The 21,659-nt window shown below is 36.9% G+C and overlaps 1 protein-coding gene across 12 annotated transcripts in view; it reads right to left on the bottom strand.

Moving 5' to 3' along the window:
- Positions 1 to 8,694: 8,694 nt before the first annotated feature.
- Positions 8,695 to 21,659, bottom strand: part of LOC109048952 (trichohyalin-like) — a 45,645-nt gene continuing 32,680 nt past the window's right edge. For 8 of the 12 annotated variants that reach the window (XM_042714767.1, XM_042714771.1, XM_042714768.1 and 5 more), the window contains 10 exons: positions 15,985 to 19,662; positions 14,800 to 14,947; positions 14,477 to 14,582; positions 14,205 to 14,364; positions 13,408 to 13,515; positions 13,239 to 13,325; positions 12,991 to 13,156; positions 12,101 to 12,177; positions 11,568 to 11,598; positions 8,695 to 9,923 (listed from right to left, as the gene is read on the bottom strand). In XM_042714767.1, coding sequence (XP_042570701.1) covers positions 9,877 to 9,923; positions 11,568 to 11,598; positions 12,101 to 12,177; positions 12,991 to 13,156; positions 13,239 to 13,325; positions 13,408 to 13,515; positions 14,205 to 14,364; positions 14,477 to 14,582; positions 14,800 to 14,947; positions 15,985 to 19,662 — 4,608 coding nt within the window. In that variant the 3' untranslated portion in view covers positions 8,695 to 9,876. Of the gene's footprint in view, positions 9,924 to 11,567; positions 11,628 to 12,100; positions 12,178 to 12,990; positions 13,157 to 13,238; positions 13,326 to 13,407; positions 13,516 to 14,204; positions 14,365 to 14,476; positions 14,583 to 14,799; positions 14,948 to 15,984; positions 19,663 to 21,659 lie in introns of all 12 variants that reach the window. The other 4 variants (XM_042714769.1, XM_042714778.1, XM_042714770.1 and 1 more) reach the window with 3 other exon arrangements.

Here is a 21,659-nt window from a genome sequence, read left to right as displayed (position 1 = left end):
TATACATAATAATTATACCCTGTACACATACATATATTATGTAAACAAAACTTTTATTTTGGATGTGATTAATCGTGATTAATCATTTGACAGCCCTAATATATATATATATATATATATACATATATATATATATATATATATATATATATATATATATATATATATATATATATATATATATATATATATATATATATATATATATATATATATATATACATACAAATATACATTACAAATATATATACAGGTATAATATTAAAGTATATATGTATATAAGTATAATACAGTATAAGTATAATATATATATGTGATCCTGGACTATAAAACCAGTCTTAAGTCGCTGGGGTATATTTGTAAATACAGTACATTGTATATAAAAATACATTGCATGGGTCAAAATTATAGATTTTTCTTTTATGCCAAAAATCATTAGGACATTAAGTAAAGATCATGTTCCATAAAGATATTTTATAAATTTCCTACTGTAAATATATCAAAACTTTATTTTTATGATTAGTAATATGCATTGCTAAGAACTTCATTCGGACAACTTTAAAGATGATTTTCTCTATATTTCGATTTTTTTTTTGCACCCTCAGATTCCAGATTTTCAAATAGTTGTAAATATGAATATATAATAAATTATTTAATTATATTAAAATTACATATACAATTATTATTTTATTTAAAAAAACAATACATGTACATAATATATATAATATAAAGTAATTTATTATTATATTTTCTATGTTTATAAATGTAAAAAAATATATATTACATATTTAACATTTGCATTTCACAATAAATAAATAAATAAATAAATAACAGCATACACGTTTGAAACAACATGAGGGGGTGAAAACAATGACAAAATAATGAAATACATTTTTTTGGTGCACTATTCCTTTAATGTGTAAATATTTCTGCATAGATACAAGGGTTTGTGTGTGGTATTAATTTCTAGCAAGAGAAAAGCAAAGGCAATGTTACCTATACAAAGAAAGAAATGAGTACTTTTATTTTTGCATTCAATCCGAGCACAAATGACAAGCAATGTCAGGGCACATTATCCCTGGAGAACTACACACACATTGATCATCAGTGAGACATGATAAATTCCCCTTTACAACTGCACTATCTAGACAGACCGAGTGAACAATGTGAGCACCTGAGTGTGAATCTCTGTGTGTGTGTGTGTGTGTGTGTGTGTGTGTGTTTTGTGCAGCTGAGCACAATGCCTCATGTGAGACGCACAAGGAGATGGTTAAATCACAAACACTCCTAAAACGATGACAACATGCTCTTGCATATATGTTTTATAGAGATATATTACCGCAAAAAAGAGATATATATTTAGCTAGATAGATATATAATGTAGACATTATCATAAACTTAAAATCATCTTATTTTAACTATTTAGATTCTTTATCTTTTGTCCCAGAGGCTCTGACAGAAATGCCTGATAGAAAACTCTGTGAATCCAGAAACTTCCCTTCAAATGTCGTATTTTAATAGCCTACATTTACCTCTGACTTAATATATTTCAAATTTCTGCTGAACTTTTCATAAACAGAATAGGATTCAAGAATGTCAACATTTTTGCATTTATATATATATATATTCAAAAACAAAAAAACAAGAATATATATATATATATATATATATATATACACACACACACACATACACAAGACATTACATGCTTAACTAACTCAAAATGTAAAGAATAAGAATGATAATATATTTAAATGTTCACTGATCTATGCACACTGTCTGAGTATTTAGTACAATCTGCATTTCATCATCCTCTCTTTTTTATTATTATACGACAAAAACCTCACATGAAGCATTTTAGCAATTTATATAAGGAATGTTTCAGGTTAAATAAAGCTGTAAATTATCACAGAAAATAACTTAATTGGCATTTAATGTAAAAGCAAACAAAAATCATGCTTACGGTATCACGTAGCTAAATTCACTACAATTCAAATGTTGATCCAAACAGATCACTTATGATATGAGGTACAATTTCATTTAAAATGCTTAGAAAACAGACATCCGGGGCTGCTTACTAGGTTTCGGGACAGAGGCATTGTTTATGTAAGTATCACAAAACATTATGTGTTGATATGAAACTAGTTTGATAAAACCACTTAGTTACCTTGATGTGAACAGTTAAATCCAATTTCTTAGATCCTGTCATGAAACCAACAGTAACATTTTCAAGGATGACAGAAAAGTAGAGAAAATGCCACCTAGAGGTGTAACAAGCATCAAGAGAGGGACAAATTTATCATCTGGTGATCTGACAACATGCCACAGAGGTTTGAAATGAGATTTAGTTGTAGCCTATTTATGCTGGAATATTATTTTAAACAGAAAGGCATAACAAAATCCACAGATAGAAATAATCATTCAGTAGACAATGTGACTCATATTGAATGCTGCTGCATATCACAAGAGACTGTGTGTGTGTGTGTGTGTGTGTGTGTGTGTGTGTGTGTGTGTGTGTGTGTGTGTGTGTGTGTGTGTGTGTGTGTGTGTGTGTTATGCCATCTGTCTATGACTGTATGAAAGTATGAAGGGCACATTCATGAAGCAATAATGAAAAAATCAAAGCAATAGATGATGTATCAACCACCATTTATCAGGACAAAAACATTTGATTTTACCAGTTTAAAGTGAAGCAATGTATTCCATAAGAAAGCACAGAGAGTTATAACTTTTGTGAGCTGTACTGTACAACTCTTTTTTTTTTTTTTGTAAAAAACAAACAAACAAATGAAGACTAGGTCAGTTTCTGCTTCTGCTGTTTCACTATTATTCCAAAGCCTTTTATATGAAATGATACACATTCACTTCTTACATGGAAGGTTTATTTAGAATTAGTGGTGAAAACATTATTATTATATTTAATTATCAAAATACAATTTCGTGATAATTTGAACAATCACATTTTCTTTTTTATTGCCATAGATGGTATTTATTATGATAGTTAAAAATTTTGTGCAAAAGGGATTAACAAATAATAATAATAATAATACACTCCATTGCATTTAAAAATTGCAATCAAATCAAATGATCTCGGATGATAACTGAGAGCCGCAAAAACATCTTATGCTGACCGCTTTGCCTGATGCATGGAAGATGACGTGTAATGAAGCAAAACGGTAATGCTACTGTAAGCTTTAAAGGTTATTGTAAACAAAGATGCCTCCTAGCGACCAAACTGTAAAGGATAAACACTGTAATACACTTTTTATACATAAGTCTCTACAGATGTTATCATTTAACATCAGAGCGTTGACTCTATGATGCCTTTTATTGGTTTGAAAGTGAATGTTTATCATAAACTGTGTAGACGAGTTGGACTTCTTATGAATTGCAAAGAATGATGGTGGAAACATTATAAACTGAGGCTGCTTTTCTAACTTCCTTCTAACATCATGTAGTCAATACTGCATTATACAAGGGAATTATACAGGCCATGTAAAACCTGAACCTGAATGAGTGGATCTCACAACACAAAATTAACAAAAGAATGATGAGGGTTAGGGAACAGCCACACAATGCTGAGGGGAGATGAATTAATTAATATAGCTAGAGATGGGCAAACTGTGCACCCACTACTGAAGATACTGTGTTTTATGTTCCTCAATTTAATGTGTTGTACCAGGAAAAAAATGTTTACAGACTCTGTAATCTGTTTGACAAATTAGATCATGTACAGTATTACTAATCAATACGTAAACGTTCATGGGGTGTACTTACTTTTTCACATCACTGTAAAGTCATCAGGGTTGTGCATTATTCATGCATTTGAATGCATTCTATAACTGACTCTGAAGTGAGAGCGCAAACATGATGAAGAACTGCAAAAGTGAAAACTGTCATCACTCAAGTTGTTTCAAACTTGTATGAGGTTCTTTGCTCTGTTGAACGTAAAAGAAAATATTCTGAAACATTGGGGTAAACAAACAGTATTTTTTTATTCCATATCATCTTCACCAACATTCTTCAAAAGATGCTCAACACAAGAAACTACAGGTTTGCAACCACTTTAGGGTGAGTACATGATGAAATTAAGCTATTTATTTATATATTTGGGTGAACTATCCGGGTGAGCTCAAAGAAATTCATATTCTACATTTTAACCATACAAACAAAGTCATGTTAAGATAAACGGTAAATGTTGGCTTGATAAAAAACATTCATAAAGCCTTTTAAAAGGAGGTTTGAATGTTTATAAGGCTTGGTTTTGTAAGATGCAAGTATGGAGGAAATTAGCTGGTCAATTATCCACCTTATTTTTATTTTACCCACCTTTTTTAACTTGAATGTGCGTGACTTCCGGTGTCATTCGCTTCCACTTATTTTAGCTCAAAAAAACAGTCCATCATGCTGCTTGATGTTGGAAACTGGTATCTGTTATCATATAATTTTAATTTATTATAATAAACAAAGCAAATAATTTTATCGTTTACCACACTTTGTTCTTAAATCAGAAGTCTCACACATTCACAGAAAACAGCTTACTTCCGCGATGAAAAGTAAGGTGGATACAGTTTAGTGTGGTAAATATATTCGACTGTGGTAGACGACGCAGAATTAAACACGTTATTCCACATGCAATCATCAAACACACCCCAGCAGTGATGAACACCAAGGAAGAAGATCCAGGTAACCACGTCTACTGATCATTTACATATATATTAATACATTTCTCTCCACCTCGTTCCTGTGTGTGCTCAGGTAGGACGCGTCACACTGGAGTCCTCCATCTGTGGATTCCGTTTCCATGGAAACATTAGAACATTCTCCTCACAACGTGGTTCTAGAGTCACACAGTCACCAAGAACTAGTTTGACTAACTAGCAGTTATCAGTCTTACTTTTCAGATTCAAATTAGACCAGTCTAAGTTTTTATGTAGCTGACTTTAAAAAGTTATGAACAGTCTTGCAGAAAAAAGAGGTGTCTAACTTTTTAAGACTAGTCTAAGCACAGCATCATCTTACATGAGAAACATACTTAGAGAAAACCAGAGGAGGGAGAAGAAAGCAAAGAAAGCTTGATGATTAAGATTTTTCTGCTTGGTTCATATTTAACTTGTCCTGCAAACAAGTCTCAATTTGTATTCATTTTTATCTACAGTTAAAGGGTAACATTTTCAGCTATTAGACATCACTATACTTCTCCAGTTGATTAATCACAGTATATTAAATATGTTCAAATGTGCAAAAAATAAAAAACACTATAAATATGCACTAATTTGCATAAAGTGATGCTAGGTTTCATTTATGTTGACTTTTTCACAGAGGGGATTTTGGAGGATCTTTAACACCCCATAAATCAGAAAATAATGTCGACAGCCAGAATATACATGATTTTAAGAATGAAATGTTATATAAATCAGGCAAATGATATGTGACTTACTTTCAATATTAAATAAAAAAAAAAAAAAAAAACAAAAATGAAACATAAACTCTTGAAAAATAGATATAAAAAAAGAAAAAAAACACTAAAAAAAAATAAAAAAAACTAATTTTGAGAAAACGGTGATAAAGATATGCATTGAAATCGAAACATACAGACGCAAATCGATAAAATGTAATAAAATCAACACTTAAATGTGTATTTGGGATGTTTTTTTTTTCCCACTAGTCTGAAAGACGACGAATTATGGACGAAAAATAGACCAAAATCTCAAACTTAATCAGTGTCTGAAAAAAAACAAACAACAACATCTATTTACTTAATATATTAGGTTTGTCATTTAACATATGCAATCTTCCTTCCTTGAAAGTTGGGCTGGTGTAAAATTCAGTCCAGATAGATCACACACATTAATGTTGATGAATCATGCAGAACTTTCTGCATTATTGAACAAAGCTGAACTATTAACGGCATTCATTTCACGAGTGCAGCTCAGGGCGGTTCTTGAAGAGTATCTTACATACCCACATACATTTGTTTGAAGGACAGCATGTGTTGAGATGAGTGCCAGACATGTATGATGGGAATTTAACACGGCAAACCCACATATGCACTTACATAACTGTGATCATCGAGTGTTAATAGCAGAAAACATGTTTGTATTTGTGCTCTGAATCCTCAGCTGGATTCATATTCACTGCTGAGCAGCACAAACGCTTCGTTCTTCACTTCAGTACAGTGACTAACAGCCATTCAAACAGACTCTAATAATAAAAATAGTCATCCTCTATTCACCATGAGTCATTAGCAGAATGTTAAGACAACATTCGCACATTGTCATGAGGGGGGTTTAAGTTCTATAAAGGACAAACAAGTGTTTAAAGGAACACTTGAAGTGAATTTTGAACTAGTGACTAGTGTGTAAGTATAGTGTTTGTAAAACGCTGTGACATTTTGCAGTTAAAAACACAATTTTTATTTTCACAGAAGATCAAAATGGCAAAAGACTCGTTTTCATACAACAGAACTACATAATTACCCCTGGCTGTCAAAGTCAACCGCAGCTTGGTTTGTTTATTACAAAAACTTTATAAAAAAGGACAGAATTTAACCTCAAGTCCCCTTTGCACACCAAGCAAAAATGTCAAGGTCGGTCCAGGTAAAATGAAAAGAAACTGAAATAAATAAATAAATAAATAAACACTTTATTTTAGCAGGTCGCCAAGACAACATAAATCATTTTCATTGTTTAAATTGAAATACTAAAATAACAGACTGAATAAAACTAAACATTAATAAAAACTATATAGGTATGTTAAAAAATAAATGTAATAAAAAGACAAAAAAAAAATTACCAAAGCTTTAAAATGAAAACATTGTAATTTAAAATCTTAAAAGAAACTATAAAAGTATATGAATGATATGATACTGTAATAACCCTGGACTGAAATGACCAAAAAAAAAAAAAAACATAACCTGACTCATATCTTGGAAGTAAAACTGAAGCGTGACTGTTCTCTGCTGGCCACGGGAAAAAATACTTCTTAAACGCAACATTACAATATACTTTGTTAAAAATAACCTTTTTTATTAATACAAGAATCCAGTGTAGTGTCCAGTGCAAGATTCTGTTAAAGATTTCTTCATCTGGGAAGCATCTGCTGTGTACAAACATCAGACAGACGTCTTTAAGATGTCAGTTTTACATTCATTCTAAATCATAAACATCTTAAAGACATCTTCTAAACGTCTATTTGACATCTGATAGGAAACGTCTTATATGCTCTAAAAAATAAATAAATGCAGACGTCAAATAGACGTCTCCCCTGCATCCGACAAGTTTTACCGAAGTCAGGGAAAGTTTGTTCACTCGCTGCCACATTTGAACGCATCCAGTCAGTCATTTCAAGCATCCAAGGTTTGAACAGGGAAATACTAAAAACTCAAAAACAGCATGCCTTATACGTATATTACAAACCAGCAACACGATCTTAGTGGTCCAATGAATGTTGTTTCTCATGCTTAAAAAGCATTTTAAAAAAAACAACAACTGCTTTAGTGACGCGACTTTTAGCTTTTTTATTTAGAAGGCGGGGCAACTGTCACCGTCCCACCTGTGGGACGCTTGGTGCTCTTTTTTGTTGTCCTTTTTCTCTATAAAATCAAAAATAATCATCATAAATTATATATCATTCGATAGCTTAGAAGCCCAAGATTCATCCTGTGAAAAACATTTTGAAATCGGACATTGCGTTACCATGGAAATGGTACTTTGAAATCTTATGGCGGTCTCCTCCCCCTTAGTGGGCGGTGTCAAGTGTCATATTACAAAATGCATTACGGTCTTTTAGAAACAGAACTTTTTATAATCTTGGCAACAAACATATCATTGGAAAGGTCTGAGTCTCAGGATTCCATATTTGGTGGTTATTTTGAGTATTGAAGTAAAATTGACAGAGAAATCTAGGGAAAAATTCATTTAACAAAATTCAAAGGAGTTTTGATGGCCCCCAGTGGCTGTTTGTGGTATGACGCCCTAAATAAAATCTCACAGGAACCTCATTTTTTTTCATATCAACTTCAAATTTGGAACATAACTTATTTAGACACAAGGCTTTAATTTTATACCAATTTTAGAAAACCTGTTAGGTAAAATATTTATAATAAATAAAATATAATAAAATTAATATAGCGCATTTTAACTTTTTGATACTTTAATTTTTTGAAAAAATTCCACTTTTGCCAAAATCTGCTAATAATAAGAGACCAACCTTAGGTCTATATTCCAAAGTGTTCATAAAATACAACAATTTAAGTTTGGATAGTGCACTTTAATGCCTATTTTAAAAAATGGGGGGTTACAGTTAAGGGGTTAAATTGCAGGATTTTTCTCCATATAATGGACTTCAATTGGGAACCAATGGGCTGAAGGTCCAAATTGCAGTTTCAAAGCAGCTTCAAAGGGCTCCCAGCCGAGGAATAAGGGTCCTGTAGCGAAACGTTCTGTCATTTTTAAAAATAAAAATATATATACTTTTAAACCACACATGCTTTATTACACTAGAACTTCAAGCATTACGTAATCACATTGGAAAGTCATGCATGGTTAGCTCTTTGTCTGTATACTCCGGTTCAAAAAGGTAGGGTAGGGCAAAAAAACCCATCCCATTTTCTCCTCCAACTTCAAAATCACCCCACATTGTCGTTTAATGTTATATTCAATTTTCTTTTTAAAAAGACAATGTATAACTGGATTTTTGATTCAAAAACATTTTTATTATTACAGATACATCACAGTCACGCACACCAAAATAAAAATATCCAAACAGATAGGCAATTAGGTGTAGACATACAGCTTATAGATAGATAGATATAAAGATTTTTTTTTCCTCTATGCAGACCGAGAACAAGATAAAGGACTCTTCTCTAAAACCAATTATTTACAAAGCAAAAACCGAATATTATTATACAGTGAGTTTTCTTTTTTGTGTGTTCAATACTTTCTGAATACTGGAGCAGAAGGAATATGGAATCACGTTTCAAAACCAGAACACAGTGCTCAAAAGTGCTTCATAATCATGCAAAGACCAGTATAAAATAGCACGGACGCTGGAATAACTCAACAAAATCATTAAAATGTCCCGCGTTCAGATGGAAATACAAGACAAAATAAGCTCACTATCAGTAGCCGAACAAATGCTTTATGCTGCAACACCCACAGCAGAGATCACGTCTGGTTGCTCTATTATATTTTGCACGTCAGAATAAACCAGAAGCAACACAAAAGCAATTAAAACAGCAATTAGATTCTCCTCAAGTAAATGAGTGAAGCACATAATCACCCCAAACTCTCTTGACGATCAAACACACTCACACTCACGTTACCCAGCTTACAGAAACCACATCATCACATCTCAAAGTTACAGTACTAGAAAGTCTGAAAAAGTGTTATCACATACGCAACTTATTTACAATATCATTGGCAAAATAACATCTCTCTGTGTCAATAATTAAGTAATTCTTCTTCTCTCAGAATAATCATAAAAATGTCACCAAAAGACACAACAGCAGCCATTCAGAAGATACTCAAATGAGAAACACACACACGTCTAGTCTTCTAGTTCAATACTGAGTGTGTTCATATATATACTGTGATGACGAGGAACAGCTTCAGGGCTTCTAGAGACCGAAAAACACCAAAAACATGAGGTTCATCAGAGCTGAAGATTGGCAAAAATGGTCCGTGTCAACACTGAAACGTCATTCCCTTACTTCACACAAACACTATTAAAACGCATTTAGAAAGCTGAAGTTTCTTTACCCTGCTTCATCTATCAACCAAGAAGATCTAAATAAAGTCAATAAAAGAGCACGAGTACAAAAGCGGAAGAAGGAAAGAGTGTGAGGTGTGTTATATCTTTCTCGAGTCTTTAGCTTCAAACAGCTTCATCCTCTCCTGTACTGTCAGTCCCTCCTTCAAACTCTGAAAAAGAACGAGAGAAAGATGAGGTGAAGGAGAAATGAGCCGTTTTCATACTTTAATATAATTTAAAAATCCTCCATAAGACTTCAGTAGACTTGCACCCTGAATACACGGTTTAATTTCAATCAAGTGATCTGGAACTGTGCAACATTCAACATTCAAACATTATTTTAAATCAGTATAAATCATATATATATATATATATATGCATGCATGCAAAAATAAATAAACACAAGAAATAGGTTCTCTGCTGTATATAAAAAAAAAAATTATATATGGCTGTATGTTAGATTCCAGAATTTCATACTGCAAAAAAAGTAATTTTCTATTTTGGTTTTCAAATTCTATGGCCAACATAATTTCCGTATGTATGTTCTATATGGGAACATGCACATTCCTTAAAGGGACATTCAGGGAGTTTTAAACCAAAGCCTGTTTCTATATTCACTTGGTTTTTCTAAACACTTATAGCTCATTTCTTTCTGTCATTGTTTTTACGTCGGCATTTACGGCTTTGGTTCCTTCATTGTGCAACAAGACACCAGCAAAAGACGTTCACATGAGCACGCTGTACTGACTAAACACACACACACACACACACACACACACACACACACACACACACACACACACACACACACACACACACACACACACACACACACACACACACACCGGTGTCTTTATTATTACACTATTAGATCTGTCTCATTGCCTTCGAGAACTAAGCGGGACACATGAACCTTCATTTCTTCGCGTCTTTAAATAATGAAGAATTTTTCAGCAGGATTCTGAGATGCACAAAGACATTATTTAGAGACAATTTACCCCAAAACTACACCCAAGTACATGGAAAAACAGGTTTGGAAGTAAGAAATATCCTTAAATATCCCTTTAAGTTTTATAATATATTCAGGGTTTATCACACGGTCGGGAACTCACAAAAAAAAAAGACAATGACACACAAAGTCTATTGAGACGGTAAGTGTTTTACACACGAGTCACTTACACAGCATTTACAAGAGCTAGTCAGATCAGACTCCAACAAGTCAGTGTTTTTATTTCCTATGTCAATCAACACCTTGAGTTCATTTTCATCACACGTGAACAACTTCATAATGCCACGTAAATGCAGCGTAAAAGCAAATGTTCATTCACAAACAATTACCGTCTAAATAAGGCTATTTAAACACCAAAACACAAATCACACAAAAGCAATAAAACCCCAACATAAAAACAGTCCGGACACATAACATTGAGATAAATGTGATCTGTGCTGGTTATGTGTCGTCCTGCCAGACCGGGTTAAGTTGCAGGTGATTTTCAAACTCATGCAGGATTCAAAGGCTGTGTTCACAATAAAATACTAGCTTACTAAATACTGCACAGTATGTAATATATACCGCCTCACATTAAAAAAAAAAACAGCAGGCATTATTGTTATGCTGTATTGTTGACCTCACAGTGCAAGTTATCTTATGCATTTTTTAATTATATTGTGAAAAAATGTCAAATCACTGCAGTAGTTGTTTCTGGTTCATTCGTAAAACTGGAAATGGAGGGTCAAGTACAGTATGCTGTGCAATACGCTCCATATTCCATGCAAACACAGCCGTACTCTCACAAGAGCGATATCTGCTTCACCTGTAGAACCTGATGGGGTCACAGCGGTCAGCTACACCCGAACAAGCCCTCACTCTCTGCCTGACAGGACAGCGCACACATGAGGATACACACACACACACACACACACACGTACAGTGTTTCATAATTCACACATATAAATACTAGGGCTGTCACTTAAAAAAATTGAATACAAAAACATTTATAATTTCACTAAAATAAATATTGCAGAGAAAACGAGAATTTTGCCTGGCATGAACAGACTGACAAACTCAACTGTAAAATGGATTGTAGTGGATCAATAATCAAAAAATAAGAAAATATAAATCATCTACCACAGCAATGTCAAACATCAATTTTTATTTTTAATCGACTGACAGCCCTAATAAACACAAGTATATCTTTCCCAAACACTCATATACATACAGCGTAACATTAAACAATCACATAACCAACATCATCTTCTGCATAAACCCACAGGAATACTGATACACTCAATGGCTGGCAAGTTATATTTATGACACAGACAAGACGGACACACTTTGACCTCTCACCTTTGACCTGACCCCACGTAGCTGTTTGGATTTTTCTTTCTTCAGGAAATCTGGGTTACTCTTCGACTTCATGATGTCTGCAACGAACACAAATACACAGACCAAGAGAAATGTTTAGTTTTTGTGCACACTCTCAGTATAATAAATTAGGAGATGTTTGGCAACTATCTGAGATGATCTAATATGAAATTATCTGCACTGGCCAATAACAGAAACCGCTCGATTAAGACAACATTAACACTCATTTTGTATTTTGAATGTTAGGAAATATTGTGTAAAATAAATAGAATAAAAGTTATATATATATAAATATATATATATGGAGCAGAAAAAAAGTCTTAAGTCTCTGGGGTATATTTGTAGCAATAGCCAAAAATACATTGTATGGGTCAAAATTATTGATTTTTTTCTTTTATGCCAAAAATCATTAGGATATTAATTAAAGATCATGTTCCATGAAGATATTTAGTAAATTTCCTACTGTAAATATATCAAAACTTAATTTTTGATTAGTAATATGCATTGCTAAGAACTTAATTTGGACAACTTTAAAAGTGATTTTCTCACTATTTAGATTTTTTTTGCATCCTCAGATTCAAGATTTTCAAATAGTTGTATCTCTTCCAGATATTGTCATATCATAACAAACCACACATCAATGGAAAGCTTATTTATTCAGCTTTCAGATGATGTATAAATCTCAATTTCGAAAAATTGACACCTATTACTGGTTTTGTGGTCCAGGGTCACATAATTTTTATTATATTTATTTTACTGAAAAATTCCTTTTGTGCACTATGGAAGAAACATAGTCATGCTGACAATATGAGGGTGGTTAAATGATGAGAGAATTGCCATTTTTGCATGAATTATTCCTTTAAATGTCTCACCGTATCCAGCAGTAACGCCACTTCCTTCAGCGTCTAATTCCCCAAGAGCTTCTGTAGCAGACAGAAGTTTCTCCCTCAGCTTGTTAATGTCACAGTCAGCTTTAGCTTTGACGATACTCAGCTCCGTGTAAATGTCCTTGTACTTATCGGAAGCATACTTCTTATCCTGAAACACACACGTGAACGACGTTATGTTATGGTTAAACAGAAACACATGTACAGAGCATATAAGTATGCGTGCATATTACTCGAAGTGCCGACTGTAGCTCGTCTTTGAGAGAGTTTATTTCCTGTTTGAGGTACTGGATCTCTGACTCCTTCACTCGCAGCAAAACCTGCAGCAAAACAACGATTAGATGTTGTGCATGACAGCTTCAGATGATCTAAATTAAGATGAATTCAGAGTTGGTGCTGTACCTCCAGCTCATAGATGTCTTTGCCTTGTGTCAGAGAGGAAGTCGATTTGTCTTCACTGATGCATGAGTGCATTCTGGTGATCTCTTCATTCAGACGATGATTTAGTTCCTGTAAACATATACCACACAAGTTTATGTTTATATGATGGTGGGGAACTTTATTAGCTTCTATTGTTCTTAAGGCAAGATAATACAGGCAAAAACATTGATTTTTTTGTGCACTGGTCAATTGTGAGGTTTTGCCTTTCAAACTAGTGGAAAGAAAACATCCAAAATACACATTTATTGCACTTTATTTCTGCATGTGTAGGTTTGTTCAATTACAATACATAAAGGCTGTTTTCTTAAAATTTCTTCAGCAGTAATTGCCATCAATATTCTGAAGGTTTCTACTGAAGGGGTTTGTTAATATATCATTTACCAAATTTTATTCAACATTTTATTCCTAAAAACGGTGTAAATGTATTTTATTCTGGCTGCTGATAGGATTTGACTCTACCTTTGACTCTAATGTCAACAAAATGAAATATTTTGAACTTAGCTTTATCCTATGTTCAAATTTCTGTTCTGGAAATATATGCAAATGTGTGCATGTTTAATTCGATAATGCATCATTTACATATTTGAACATAATATTACACAAAAATGTTAATACCATTTTTTTTTGTCTTGCCTTCAATTAAGAGTGACAGCCCCTTGAAAATTATTTATTATTTAATTATTATTTATATTACTATAAAAAAAAGACATTTTATTCTCTTTATCAAGCTGTTCCTCTTGAAAAAAGTTCATGTTGACCTGGTTGTGTATATGCAGTTTCTGGTTCTCTCGCTGGCACTGTCCTAGTGCCTGTCTCTCAGCTTCCAGCGCTTGAGCCAAATGTGCGTTTTCTAAACACTTCTGAGAATACTGCTCAGACAAAACCTCCAGCTCACGATGGATAGACTGCAACTCCTCTCTACATGGGCAAAATGTAAAAATACACGTGTCAAAACTTCCATTCGCTTGGTAAAAGCATCATGAATAGAAGTACATCTTCCTAGTGACTAGTCAATGATTTGACATCTTACTCGTACTGTCTGCGCAGCTCCTGAATGTCTGCGCTCACACCGCACATCTGCGATCGCTGCGTCTTCCCCAGTTCCTCGCGATGAGCGTTTTTCATGGCTTCAATTGCTGTACACAAAATAACCTACTGTGTTGCTTCAATTCTATGACATTAAACTTGTACAGACGCATTTATTAGAGAGCTAGATATAATGTTGCATTATACATGACACACTTTAAGTGGCGTTCACACCGACAGCAATTTGCAGCGACAAACAAACCATAAGCATCCCCCTTTTAAATTCTGAAATTTGGTGTATAATATATACAGTGATTCATTCATTACCAGCAATAGTGGCATTTGTTTCCTCCTCCAGCAGTCTTTCTTTCTCCTCCAGAAGTTTCCGGATCTCTCGCTGATGCTGCCTTTGGATGTCCTCGATCACTTTCTGATGCGTCTCTTCCATCGCTGCAAATCCACGCTCGCATGTTGCCTGCATTCCACATAAAACATCAGATTGCATATGCAAATAAACACCAAGCATACTATCTCTACTCCAGCAGGCTCTCTTCTAGGGCTGGGTATCTGTAATTGATTCCCTGGTTCGATTCAATTTGTATTCAGATTCAGTTCATTATGTATTAGTGCATTACTAAATCATTTAGGCTTGATGGTGGACAAAGTGCATACTTTACTCAGCGAAACCTATTTTTTCACACTTTATTAGTCAATTTTGGAGTCTGTTAATGCATTCACTGAAAATGCTATTATTTTAATAAATATAATCCATTTATACAAATGAAGAAATTATTCAGAAAACCAATGTTTACCCAGCCCGACTCTCTACAGAGCTACACCGACTATGGTGTTCACAACTTCACATATTTAAACATTTGCTCATATGATGAGAGATGACAGTTAGCACGAGGGAGTGAAAGGAAAGCAGCATGAATGATAGGGTTTAACTAGAGAGAATCCATGCATTCAAACTCTCACACTAACACAATGCACCCTAAAAACACAAGGTGTTTTTGAACAGAGGAAGTCCTCATTGAGCACAGTATAGTTATTTGTAACAGGTTTGTCTGTAATTATGGTCGTCTACATTCATTTTGTGTGCTCAAGACTCCCAGTGCTGCTAATGTGCACTACAGCATAGGAAAAATGGGGAAAGCATCATGGTTATGAGGCTACAGGGTTGCAGTGCTCATCTCAGCATTATTTTAAAAAATCCAAGAAGCATAAAACACTTGATATAGAGTGTATATATATATATATATATATATATATATATATATATATATATATATATATATATATATATATATAATAACAGTGAAGATTTGTAATTTGAAATGTGCACTGTTTCTGAAACTTGTATAAACAAATGCAATAAGTAATACTCCCAAAACGATCGACTAAAACCACTGCAACCCAAACTAACAGCAAAACACTACTGAGGGTCCTACAAACATGGTGCAATGGTGGTGAATGGGTGTGACTTTAAATTTGAAAAGTGAAAGGTTAAACCTTGAGGCTGTCCAAGTCTCGCTGGTATTTCTCCTTCAGGCTGGTCAGATCTCCATCCAGTGGTTTCTGATCCAGCTCCTCCCTCATGCTGCTCAACTGCATTTCCAGCTCCCGGATTCGGAGCAGGGACTCCCTGCACGTTACTTGATTAGATCCTTCCCCTTCCTCCATGGGACATGCGTCGGCCTCATCTTTGTTCTCCACTTGTTCGCTCCTGTCCTCCAGCGAGCAGATGGTCTGGCTGTAGCATTCTTGTAGCTTGCGAAACTCCTCTCTGTTGGTGCGTTCTAGTTCCTGGAGCTTACCCTGAAATTCCTGCTCAAGTTTTCGGATTTGCTCCTTGTGCCTCAACTCAGCATCTTCCATTTCTAGCAGCTGGGTTTCCAGTCGGCGTTGGCTTTTGGCGGCACGCTCTATTAGTTCGAGCTCTCTGGTTATCTGCTCCTGCTCGGCTCTTCCCCTCTCATCTGCATGCCTGCTCTTGAGCTCTTCTTTCTCCATATGAAACGCCTCTTCCAGCTGAGTTAAGTTCTGCCGTTGCTCCTGGAGCTCCCTGAGCTTATAGGATAGTTCCGCTCGAAGCATGTCGTTCTCCTCCTGCAAGGAACTGATAGTGCCAGTGAAGCTAAGATGTTCTTTCTCCAAGCAGCTCTGGTAGTGCCTCTGGATGGCTGCAACACTCTCAGCATGTTCCTGCACGAGCGCTGCCATGTTGCGGCTAGTCTCCTGGCAGAGAGTAAGCTCCCTTGTGTGACCCGCTCGCAACCTGCAAGCTACATATGCGACCTGCGCCTGCATCAAAGCCTCTCGCATGCAAACGGCACTGGAGTCTTCGCTCCACAAGCTCATGTGGATGGCATCTGCAAGTCCAGTAAGTGAATCTGTTTCTCCTTCCTCGCAGATCCTCTCAATTTCCTGAGAGAGACTGCGGAGGGCTTTTGCTTGCTTTTTGAGCTCTGCAATGAGATTTTCCCTGCTCGTTTGCAAATGCGATTCCGATTCTGCACTATGGGATAGCATGCCACCTGCTAATTGTCTGCGGACAATCTCTGCTGCAAAACTCTGAGCTTCCTCAATCTCAATCTGCTCCATGTAGGGGACAAGTTCAGGAGGGGCAGTGTCAGCAAGATTATCAGTATTACTCTCAATGTGAGCACGCTTTGATGCGTTAACAGCATCTTTCAGAGCCATGTCCCTTTGTTTCAAGGTCTCGTTCCCCTGGAGCAGGTCCTTTTGAAGCTCGCTGAATTCTTCCTGGAAATTCATGGTTATGTTCTGAAGCGAATAGGCAAGCTCAGCACTAATGCAGGCATTCTTGATGACATCCTGTGAAAAAGCACTATTTGATAGTTTACTCGTCTCAAGCTTGTCCAACTCTGCCAAGAACATGGTCTCCAGCGTAAGTTTTCTTGTAAGTACATCGGCATAAACAACTGAGAGACAGCCGTCGCGGTTCTTCTTGATGTTTTCAGCATCCCTGTGAATGGAGTTCAGGGCTGACACGATATCAGAGTTCAGGTCTTGCAGAGAGAACCCCATCTTCTCCAGAACCTCAGCCTCAAAGGTTAACGTTTTGGCAAACCGCTTTATAGTTTCCTTCACTGATTGCACATCTGGTGCAAAGATCTGACACGACTCATAGAATGTGCTCCCCTTCCTCAGGTACATGGTGGCACAAACCAGCCGTTTCTCTACTTCGGCAAGGGTACAAATGAGGGACTCAGCAGAATTGGTCTCTTTCTGATTGCTGAGAATTTCTCGTACTGTTTCTGTGCAAGACTCAACCAATGCCAACGCCTTCTCATATTCATCACTGTCCTGCTCACCAAGAGTCTTGTTGAGGAATTTCTGACTGGGTTCATCCATTGATAATTCTTCACAGGTTTTAGTCGTGCAGTCCTCCGTGGTAGCTCTGGTGCTCAGGTGTTCCTGCATCATTGAAAGATCAGGCTGGTCCCTTATCTTCTCTGTGAGGTGCCTGAGCTTCTCCTCTGTAGCCAATAGCTTGGTTTCCAGAGCATGTATAATGGAGATGAACTTCTCTGGATCTCTGCACTGATGGAATGAACTGTCACTGACTGCACTGCTATCTTGGGTCAGGTCATGCATGGGGTCTAGGCTCAGATCTTGTGTCAGATCCAAAGATGTATTTTCTATCTGAAACTTGTCTGCTCCCTGGGACCGGTGATAGGATTGGCACTGAATGGTGGAAAAGCGAATCCTCTTGCGCTTTACCAACGACATTTCCGTCTCAGAGCTGCTTCTTGCAAGCAAGAGTTGGGAGGTACTTGAGGATGAGGAAACATCATGTTGCATCTCTTTCAAACCATCAAGCAGGTCTTCCTGCGAGCGACAACGTCGCATCCTGAGATCTGCATATCCGAGTCGCAGGGCATGGAGGTGTTCCTCCAGCTCGGCAATCCGATCCTCTGCAACCACCAGTTTTGCCTGAAGCTCCTGTTCCGCTTTTCGGGACTCTACCAGACCTGGATAGTCCTGCTCCATTTTAGAAAGAAGTTCCTCTTTCTGCTGCAAGCAAAGTTCTGTTTCTTCTAGACTACTGCCTAAGGCAGCCATCTTGATGAGGGCCTCGCTCAAGTCCTGCTCCTTCTGTCTGATTATCTTCTCGTACATTTCCTTTGTCTGCTTCACCTCCTCTTCCTTCTCTCGTAGCACATGACTTATCCTAGCAAATTCTTCTGAGACATGCTCAAATGAGCTCTCAAGAGAGTGATAGTCCGTTTCCACCGTCGTTAAACATGCCTGTTGCTTTCCTACCTCTCGGTCAGCCTCTGCAATCTGATTGAGGAGTTCCTGACAGCGGCAAGTAAGCTGGTCACGTTCCTCCTCCAGCCTCCTCACACTCTCCCGCAGCATTTCCACCATATCCGTCTGCGCCTCCAACTCCTGCTGAAGACGATGAACTTCCTCCCTGAGTCCCACAGTTTCCATCCCACCGCTCCCTCTCAGCAGTGCCTCCACTTGTTCTTGCGCCTCTTGCAATTGCTCTTCTATTTCACACCTCCTCTCTTCGGATTCCAGTAGTCTCCGGGTCAATCCCTGACGCTCCCGCTCGTGTTTCTCCTCCAGGCCTCGCTGCTCTTTCCTCTCCCGCTCCTCTCTCATAGTTTGAGCTTCCTCCATGGAAATCAGACGTCCAGTGGCCTCAGCGAGTCTCTCCTGTAGTCTCTGCACCTCTTTGTGCTGGTCCCTCTGCAAAGCTTGCTGCTGCTCGAGCTGTCTCAGTTTCTGGTTCTTCTCTAGCAAACTAGCCTCGACTTGCCGAAGACGGTCCTCGCTCTCTCGCAGCTGTGACTGCAACGTCGTCTCATTTCGGACCCATTCTTCCTCACGTTCTTGACAGCGAACCCGCTCAATTTTTAGCTCGCTACGCATTCGTGCCACAGCCTGCTCGCTCGCTACAATCTCTGCCATGGCAGCAGTTAGTTTCTCCTCTAAGGCCTCGATTTCCGCCTCATGGTGTCCTATTATATCTTTCGCTTCGCTGTAGCTACGGCGCAAGCTGCTAACTTGATGACTGGACTTATTCTGCTTCCGTTGCTGGGACTCCAGCTCGGACTTTAGATCCTGGTTCAGTTTACTGAGGCGCTGCCATGGTGCTCGGTGAACCGAGACAGACGCTGCATCAGACGAAGTCTTTGCAGCGGTTGTGTCACTCTTTAAGAGATTAAGAGCAAAGTGCAATTAGTAACAGGAAGTCTCCTCATTTATGGCCATACACATGATGCTCAACATCTTCTGGGCTGTGGCTGGAAACCCGGGAACATTTGAGAGGGAACATTTTAACTTCAGAGTTAAATTTCTGAAGTTACATACTTACTGAAGCTTTCCGCTGTGCTTTTTCAAGATGACATCAGAGATGGAGAGAATGGTGCTCAAAAATGAAGGAAAAATGTGAACAACACAACTACAAAGGGAAACTAAGTGATCTAAAGAGGCTGTGAAACTACAGAATGCACCAATGAAATGCAACCTTGTGTTGATGGTAGGGCTGGGCGATATGGCCTAAAAAAAAAATCCCCGATTTTTTCACCAAAAATCCGATTTACGATTTAAATCGATTTTTTTTGCCCCCCCTACAATATTCAAATGACAAAGAAATTGTTCAAAACACGTTTTAATATAATTCATTATTTATTATTTACCAGTCAAATTTATAACTGAGAAGATGATTTTTTAAAATTTTTAATACTGGCCCATCATGCATCTAATCATCCACTCGGCTTTAAGAACTGTTAAAATTAAAATTGGCAACTACGCAGTGAGTCATTTTTTTCTTATATAAAATTATTTGTAAATAGAGCAGACACTGTCTAACTGTGTCTACACTGGACGCGAGAGTGGTCGTGCTGCGCCCCGTTGTGCTAAATGTCTGTCTAAACTTGACCTCACACTACAGTTGCAAATCATCTGAACGTGTCAGAACATTTTGTCATAAATAGAACGAGCATCAGTTTACTGATGGGGATCGTGTCGCATCACGCCGCGTCCAGTTTAGACAACATCACTGGGTTCTATTGTCTTTTGTCGGATCGCACCACTCATGCCCGGTGTAGACATTGCATGCGTTTTTAAATGGGTTATGTTACAGCCCTGCTTGTTTTAATTTTTTTTATTAAATATCTGTATTGACTGCATGATCATATCATCGTATTATTTACAGCCATGCGAGCCACAAAAGTAAAGCTTGGTGAGCCGTGCAATGAGCATTGCTGCAGGTTGCTTTTTGGCGGATATGCTGTGCTTGTGCTGCCGCGGTCTTGTTCTTGTTCATTTTGTAGGGCAAAACATCTCTCTCACTCGGCAGCAGAGTATGTGAGTGGAGTGGAGCGGCAACTATTTCCCTCCGCGTTCTGAGCATTTAATAATCACTCCACGCTCACTGATACCAGAAACACCGCTCCGCCTTCGCTCCGTGGCTAAAGTATTTCAGTATGTTTGAAATGTTATGTTAATAACATAGCCTATATTAAAATAAAAAGTAAATAAAATAACAGTAGAGTTTCAAAGTGGCTTAGGCTACTGTGTGCAAACTTTTTTTTTCCTACCACATGCCAAACTAATAACATTGTCAGCATTAAAAGGTAGCTATAATTGCTGCTTTCTGCTGTGCAAATTTTGTTTGTAATGAAAATAGCAGTTCATTTTCGTCAGTTATTTTATCTACAGATCGATGCATTTCTTACAGATTTCAAAATCAGATAAAGATGAAGTATTGTAAGATTACATTTGTTTGAATGCATTATTGCGAAAGCGATTGCGTGTGAATGTGCTGTATCTGTTTAAATCATGCTTTAAACCAAGAAATATTCAGTAAAAAAAGAAAAGACAAACTCCTTGAGAACTAGCCTATAACTTCCCGCTCGGTTATTGCCGTCATTATAATCTTCTGATTTGAGAGATTCATCTGTATCAAGCTATAGCTAAATATGTTTAACATGTGAATTATTGCTAAATATGCAGTTATATTACGGGCCGTTGGCATGAATTGTGCTCGTGATGGAGCGGTGGAGGAGTGCTCTTGGAGCGAGTGAAAACCACGACGCTCTGACTTTTAAAAAACCCGCGCCTCGCTCCAGTCAAAATCACACCGCTCTACTCTGCGCTCCGGAGAAACATACTTTGCTCGGCAGCATGTCTTTATGGCAAACGCA

This window comes from Cyprinus carpio, chromosome A24 (assembly GCF_018340385.1).
Source record: "Cyprinus carpio isolate SPL01 chromosome A24, ASM1834038v1, whole genome shotgun sequence".
NCBI lineage: Eukaryota > Metazoa > Chordata > Actinopteri > Cypriniformes > Cyprinidae > Cyprinus > Cyprinus carpio.
Note: the sequence above shows the minus strand (reverse complement) of the source record. Positions and strands in the feature narration are given on the sequence as shown.